Below are 7,275 nucleotides of genomic sequence, written 5' to 3'. Positions count from 1 at the left end.
TTCCTTCTGTGCAAGTCTCTGGTAGAGCTCTGCTGACAACCTTGGCCAGCTAATTCTGTTCTGGGATTGTAATGCACTAATTGCATTCTGTGTGACAGGAAAGTGGACTTCCCCTTTAACAATTTCGATTCACATTGCCATGGAAGAATTTCTGGGGGTGGAGACACTGCTTCAGCAGGCTGCATAAAAGCGTGCAGGATTTCCAGCTGCCTCAGACTGCAAGCAGCATGAACTGCAGCCTGCCACACCGAGTGCTGCTCAGCTCTCCGATGGAGGGACAGCAGGGCAGGTTGTGCCTGCAGCCTCTCTGGGACTTTGTCACCGCAAAGGAGCCATTGATCAAGTCACCGTTTTTCCCAGTGCTGTTTTCTTTTACAGCATACATGGCTTTCTGTCTTCCATATGTTGCACTGGACTTTTTAAGCATTAGACTACCAGACTTGAGAAAATACAAAATCCAGCCACAGAACTATCCAAGTCTTGGGATGATGGTGCCTTGCATCATTCAAAGTGTATATCACCATGTTGTTTTGATCTTCCCGGTGACATTTCTGCACTGGTACTGGAGACCCATGAATCTGCCAGTGGTAGCTCCAGAGCTGCCTGAAGTCCTGCTGCAAGTAGCAGTTTGTCTGCTGCTGTTTGATTTTGAGTACTTCCTGTGGCATTTGCTTCATCACAAGGTGCCTTGGCTCTACAAGACCTTCCACAAGGTGCACCACAAGCACGTGTCGACGTTCGCCCTTACTACACAGTATTCCAGCGTATGGGAGTTGCTCTCCCTGGGATTTTTTGCTGCTATAAATCCACTGCTCCTGGGATGCCATCCTTTGACAGAAATGATTTTCTTCCTTGTAAACATTGGTTTGTCAGTGGAGGACCATTCTGGATATGACCTCCCGTGGTCAACTCACCGACTTGTGCCTTTTGGATTGTACGGAGGAGCACCACATCACGATCTCCACCATCTGAAATTCAAATCAAACTATGCTCCTTACTTCACACACTGGGACAAACTCTTTGGGACATTCATGGAGTCACATTCTAATTAAGAATATTTACCTGTGGACGAACTCTTATTTTTTATAGACTAAACTGGGACATTATTTTTTTAAAGACATACAGAAGATTGTATATTTGAAGCTGCCTACAAAAGCAATAGCTATTTATAACAAATCCTCTTAATATATTTGTGTATTTGTGTGTGTACTTGGAACTGTCTGTGTTAAGTGACTGCAAATGGAAAAGTGAATATCTGTTGCTTAAATTTGAGTCTAAGGTTTAAGGGAAGCATTAAGAGACATTCTCTCTCCTTTCCTTCTTTCCAGCTTTCATAAAGCATGTATCATGTTACTGTATAATGTTTTATACATATGCCAGAACGTTATCTTACTGTTGTAGGATGATTTATGATGTAAACAGAAAAGGTACACATCATGGATTTTGTGGAGTTTAATCTGCCAGAAAAAATTGTTATGTAATGGTTTTGCAAAATATTGCTGCCAAGTCAGGGTGGTTGGCTAACTTTTAAATCATTTTAATATTTATATTTTTTACCTTTGTGTACTGTCTCTTTTTAATAGAGAATAAATATGTTCATTCTTTTAAAATCATGTTATGTTTCATTTAATTAATTCCTGTGTTCATGTTAGGAACAGGTATGGTTCCTTGTGCATGGGTGTCATTTATTTGAATTATAAAATCATAGAATTGTTTAGGTTGGAAAAGACCTCTAAGATAGAGTCCAACCATTACCCTAACACTGCCAAGTCCACCACTAAACCCTGTCCCTGCGTGCCACATTTACACATCTTTTAAATACCTCCTGGGATGGTGAGTCAGCCACTTCCCTGGGCAGCCTTATCCTGTGCTTGACAACCCCCAGTGAAGAACTTTTTCTTAATATCCAATCTAAACCTGCCCTGCCACAACTTGAGGCCATTTCCTCTTGTCTTTTCCCTTCTTAACTGGGAAAAGAGACTGACATCCATTTAAATTTCTGAGTTGCAGAGTTTTGTAATATTATTTCAAAAGTGAGTAGTTTACTTTTATTCCAGATGCATATGTTATTTTAAAATAGTTTTCAATTTTGTAGAAACATAATATTAAAGACTGCAGTTTAAAAAGTCAGTGAAATGTTATTATTATATTTCTGTGATGCTTGAATAATTTTTACTAAGCAGCCCTTTAAATGGGAGCATTGGTCCTTCAGAATCATATCATTGCCTGCATGCAAAATCCTGTCAAGGAGTATAAACAGGGTTTCTACAAAGTAGAGAGTTCTTTCAAGCAGATCTCAGGGGAATAGAAACAAACCTTCCAGGATCCTAAGACAGAACAAAATGGCTATGCATTGCTAGAACAGTTACATACAAAAGATCAAAATGTATCTCACAGAAGTAACACTGAAAAAATTAGGCATGAAAAGATAAGCAAGTCTTTGATGTCTCATTCAGCAGGGATCCACACGGGTGTCTAATGTCTCCTACAAAACATTTTAATGCTTGTTATCATCCTATCCTGTATTACTAATAAACTTCCCAGAATGATGATGGAAATAGAGAAAGCACAAATAATGTAGAAAGTGTGGAAAGAACACTTAAACATCATCATCCAAAAATGTCTCTGTCCTTTATGTTATGTCTAGAGGGTTGTGTGACCTTACAGAGGCTGTTAGTCCAGTAGAAAAGAGACCTCTAATGTTTCCAGCAATGTGAATTTATAAAGGGACCAGCACTTTGAGGCACTGGGTCTTTTTGATAACAGGGAATAATGTTCATAAACACCTTCATAAACAATATGAAATGCTGCAATCTTGGTACTCAAATACTCTCTCTGCTCTCTGGATATCACAGAAGAGCAACCCTTCTCTTGTTCAGAGCATGATGCATACTGAGAGCAAAACTTGAGGCTTAAAATAGTACTGGAATCTGTCATTCATCTATTAAACTGTGAGGAAGAATCCCCAGTCTTTCTGATGTTTGTAATCTTAGGTGTTTTGGTGTGTTGTAGAAAGAGAGGAAAGTATTCTATCTTTTCTCCTGAATGCAGGAGAAAAAAACCAATTTCTGATCTCCATTTTGAGATGTCCCAAAGTTATCATTTCTGTTCTAGAAATCCCACTTAATTCAGCTTGGCAAATTCTGAGCATCTGGCAAGGATAGTCTGTGGCTTCAGTGAGTTCTACCTTACACTATATTTTGTAACTGTACACTACAACAGTCATGTACTATTGGCTCTCTGAGCAAGCAAGGGTGAGGCTAACTGGTACTTGCTTATGTTGCTGCAGGAAACCTGTGAGCAAAACCCACAAGAAAGGTGGTAACTAAACTCATGGGGATTATTCTGCTTTTCATATGAAGCTCAAGAGTTGATATAGTACTTTATGTAGTACTAGAACTAGAGAATTCTAGTCAGCTGCAGGCAAAACTGGACTTGCTGTACAGTCAAGTGAGAGGATTGTCTGATTTGGCACTGACAGTGCAGCCTGGCAGCTACTGAGGATGATCAGACTGGCAAAGGAAGGAGGCAATGTGCTGCATAATGATCCTGCCTATTCCTTATATCCTCAACATTTGCATCACCTCAGACAAGCACCAAGAATGTGTTTCCTCAATGATGGAATTTCCCCCAGGTTATATCAGTACCTAATCTATAGCCAATCAGACCTGGAACCTCAGCTTAAAGGCTCAGTATTGCAAGAACTTGGAATACTCCAAAAAAAAAAAAAAAGATTGTTAAATGAATATTTGACTAACACATGTCTGGAATGGCTTTTTTGAATCCCACACCAGAAATGTCTGTATTTCATCCTCATGATGTAATCCTGCATGTTCCCTTTTTCTGCAATGCTTTTGAAGGTAAATTAGGTTCTAAACTCTGAGGGATTGAATCCATTTGCGTGTTGTGTGTACAGAAGTGCTTTCTGTAGCAGTTCACTTTAGTCTAAGTTTAGTTTGCATGTGAGAAAAATTCACGAGCAGGAGACCCAAACAAACACATAACTTCAGGTCTTCACAATTCAATGAAAACATGTATTGGAGATAAAGCAAATAAGAGTTGGTTTTTTTCCCTGTTTTCATTGAAAGCTCAGCATATACTGTGCCACTGAGCGTGAGAGAACAGAAAATTCTGTGTATTGATGGTGGTGAGATTTGAAAACAGGATTTTATAGATGTTACTTCCTATATTTGCATTTCCCCATGGTCTTTACCACAAATCTTTACCACACAAAAGGAAGGGCATGACACTTGCTTGTAAGGGTTTATGTAAGAAAACCAAACCTAACTTTCTCTCTTCTGTTCCAAAATTCTCCTAGCTTCCTTCCTCTTTATAATGTGACATGGTGTTCCACACAGACTTCCCATCTAATCTGCTGAAAGCTGAACTGTGATCATTTGTGAGTAAATAGAGCAGGTTTGCAGGGACTTCTGAAGCTATACAGTTAATGTTTTTGGTGCTGCTATTTTCAACTTTATATCTTCAAAATTTAATAAAGCTCAAAGAAAGAAGATTTTATGCATTTCTCTATCTTAACTCTTAGGCAAACATTGAATATTGAACTCTTTGTCTGCTCTTGTGAATTGCAGGAGTTCCCAAATTCTCACTGGCAATTTAGTCCTATTCTTCTCTTGAAATTTAGTCTGAGTCTTTCAAATGATACCAAGTTTGGCAATTTTGAGACGAGAGTATGACACTGCAAAGGGACAGGTTTGTACCTGGAGGATGTGTTTTCAGTGCTGCTCCTCCTGTGCTTTGGAGTGAGCATACGATGCTCAGAGCCATGTGAGTCAGTGCTCAGTGCTGGAATAGACTTTCTGCTCCCTCATGTTGATCCAGTGCTAGCACTTCACAGGGGAAAGCCTACACAGCTCTGGTCTATAACTATGATTTCTCATGTTTTTTTGTGATTTATTATTAGTGACTTGGTGATGATTAGTGATTTATTTAGTGACTTGGTTGATCTAGTGTGTTATCTGGATTAAATGAAAAACTAGCATCTCTTTGGATAATGCTACCTCTAAATTAATTTTGAAGCAATATGTGATGACAGAACACTTAATTATCATCTGTTGCCTCTCAATATCATTAGAAGGAATTAATAACTCTGATGTGGCTTTATCTTAGTGGCCTCAGCTGTCACTTCAGTTTCACTTACACTTGCTTCCATGCACAAGTATTGAGCTTCCTCTCTTACCTGCCCAAACCCATGCAACCCTTTTTGAACTAGTAATGGGTCTGTATCTGAAAAAATCATCTGTCTTGGACTCTCTGAAAGTACAAAACCCCACTGGAATGTTTCACAGATTTCCCTGGGGGAGAGACAGACTGGAGTGTGAACCAAGCATCACATTTACATGTAAACCACGTCAAAGCCCTGGATTTGCACGCTCAAATATTGATGCTGGTCCTGCATTGCTCAGTGCAATCCAACCTGAAAGGTCGTTGTAGCAGTCTGGAGCTGTGTTTGCAGCATGGCTTTCTTGTAAAAGCAACTGCCAAACAATTGTTTTCCAAAACTTGAATGTGTTTCTAATTTAGGGAAATTTGAAGTTGTTTACTGAAAAAAATCCCATACTCCCTCCCCAACTAACCAGCATAAGCATTCCAGGCTTTAAAGGGAACAGAACCAGTGCAGAGGGCCCTTCAGCTGTGGGAAACTATGCTGAGATTTTAATAATTCTTTTCAATCAATCAAACTGTTTTCTTCTCAAAGAGATTGCTAATCCCCTTCTGTCCCAATCTGAAATGGTTGCTGTGATCAAGGCTCTAGGTGTGCACAGGGGAAAGGAGAAAGGAGGCTGGGAGAGTGCTTTAATTTCTGTCCCCTGGTGCAGCGTGCAGTGCTGTCAGGTATGGATGGGGTGCTGCACTGATATATCCTTCCCACCAGAGCACAGATGGTTTCAGCCCTCAGGTTCTCACTGCTGGAATGGTTCAGACTCCACATCCCCACTCAGCCTTTCCTTATTGTTATCTCTTTCTTTCTGGAAATTCCCACTGCAGCAAAACCCACTGACCTGCGAGAGGGAACTCCACCTTTGGTCAGCACAAATGCAAATATATTTTTGTGTCACCAAGCATGAGACTAAGTTAAAAAGATCTACAGGCACATGGACTGGAGTGCCTCTTCCATGCTCAGATTTGAGATAGCAGGTTTTACTTGTGGAAAATAAAAAAGCCAGCAGGCCAAAGGGGATGGTTAGTAGGCCAGGCAGGGAGAAACTTGTTATCAGTCTATTGAGAGAGACTTCAATACTACAGATACATGATTTAAAGGGATGGGAAAGGATGGGCTACCTGTACTTCCAGGGAGAACTTAGACGGCACATATTTTTATTTGTCCTCAGAACTATGCAGCAAACAATTAATCAGGGATTAAGTAGTCCAAAATCTAGGATGAGCTACAGAAAAAACTGGTTTTAAGGTGAGCAAGATGCACCCTGTTTATCAAAAAGCTAGAAATTTCGTTGGTGTCTGTTTACACACCTTTTCAGCCATTCACAGCAGCTGTGAAGAATTACACCCCTAACAAACAACACACGTGTAATTCCACAGAGCCTTTAAGGGATTTATTTACAAACTTCCAGAACTAGTCTGAATAGCTGAGACAGTGGAATTTGTCAAGCTCTCTAGATGGAGGAACTTGGGAAATGGAATGATTTAAAACTGCACAAGCAGCTCTCCTGACACTTGCAACTTACAAAACCTGTAAGATCAGAAGTGTCCTTCTCAGCTGAGCTTACAGAAAAAGCAAATGCCCACCAGCTGCCTTGCCCTCTGTTTTTATCCTAGCAATCTCCACAGGTGTCTCCCTTCCTGGTAATGCCAAAATACTTCTCCTGAGCAGCTGCTGACAGCCTCCCCTTGTCCTCTAAGGAAATGGGCTGAGTCCTGCCAGCTGCTTTGCCAGGTTTGCCATGTTTTATCCCTTGGGTAGGCTGGTGATGGCTCCCAGGCGCCTGCATCCCTTGAGAATCTGTAATACATTGCATGCACAAGTCCTGCTGCAAATGCAGGCTTATCCCTCACAACCTGTCCTGAAAACTCTGTCTGAGAGGCCAAGCTCTTGGTCTGACCCTTTTCCTCTGCCATTCAGATCCAGGCAGGCTGGCTTCCATTTCAGGTGTTCACTCTCAAAGCCTTTCCCCCTGGGGCAGGAGAGTCTCTGTCACCTCCTCACCTCTGGAACCTATTTGAGCCCAGCTCAGAGGAGTAGGAGAGAAGGTTTTTCTGTCCTGTAGTGCAGGGAGGTCTTGGCTGGTTTCCTGTGCT

At 40.9% G+C, this 7,275-nt stretch overlaps 1 protein-coding gene across 1 annotated transcript; it reads left to right on the top strand.

Annotated features, from left to right (window-relative positions):
* Positions 1–227: 227 nt before the first annotated feature.
* Positions 228–1,419, top strand: CH25H (cholesterol 25-hydroxylase; the record flags this gene model as incomplete). Its single annotated transcript, XM_084210269.1, has 1 exon — positions 228–1,419. The coding sequence occupies one exon, from the start codon at positions 228–230 to the stop codon at positions 1,050–1,052; it is 825 nt and encodes a 274-aa protein (XP_084066395.1). The 3' UTR covers positions 1,053–1,419.
* Positions 1,420–7,275: the final 5,856 nt, after the last annotated feature.

The sequence above is a fragment of the Fringilla coelebs genome, assembly GCF_963513975.1.
Source record: "Fringilla coelebs genome assembly, chromosome: 8".
Lineage (NCBI taxonomy): Eukaryota > Metazoa > Chordata > Aves > Passeriformes > Fringillidae > Fringilla > Fringilla coelebs.
This window is presented reverse-complemented; position numbering and strand designations above follow the sequence as displayed.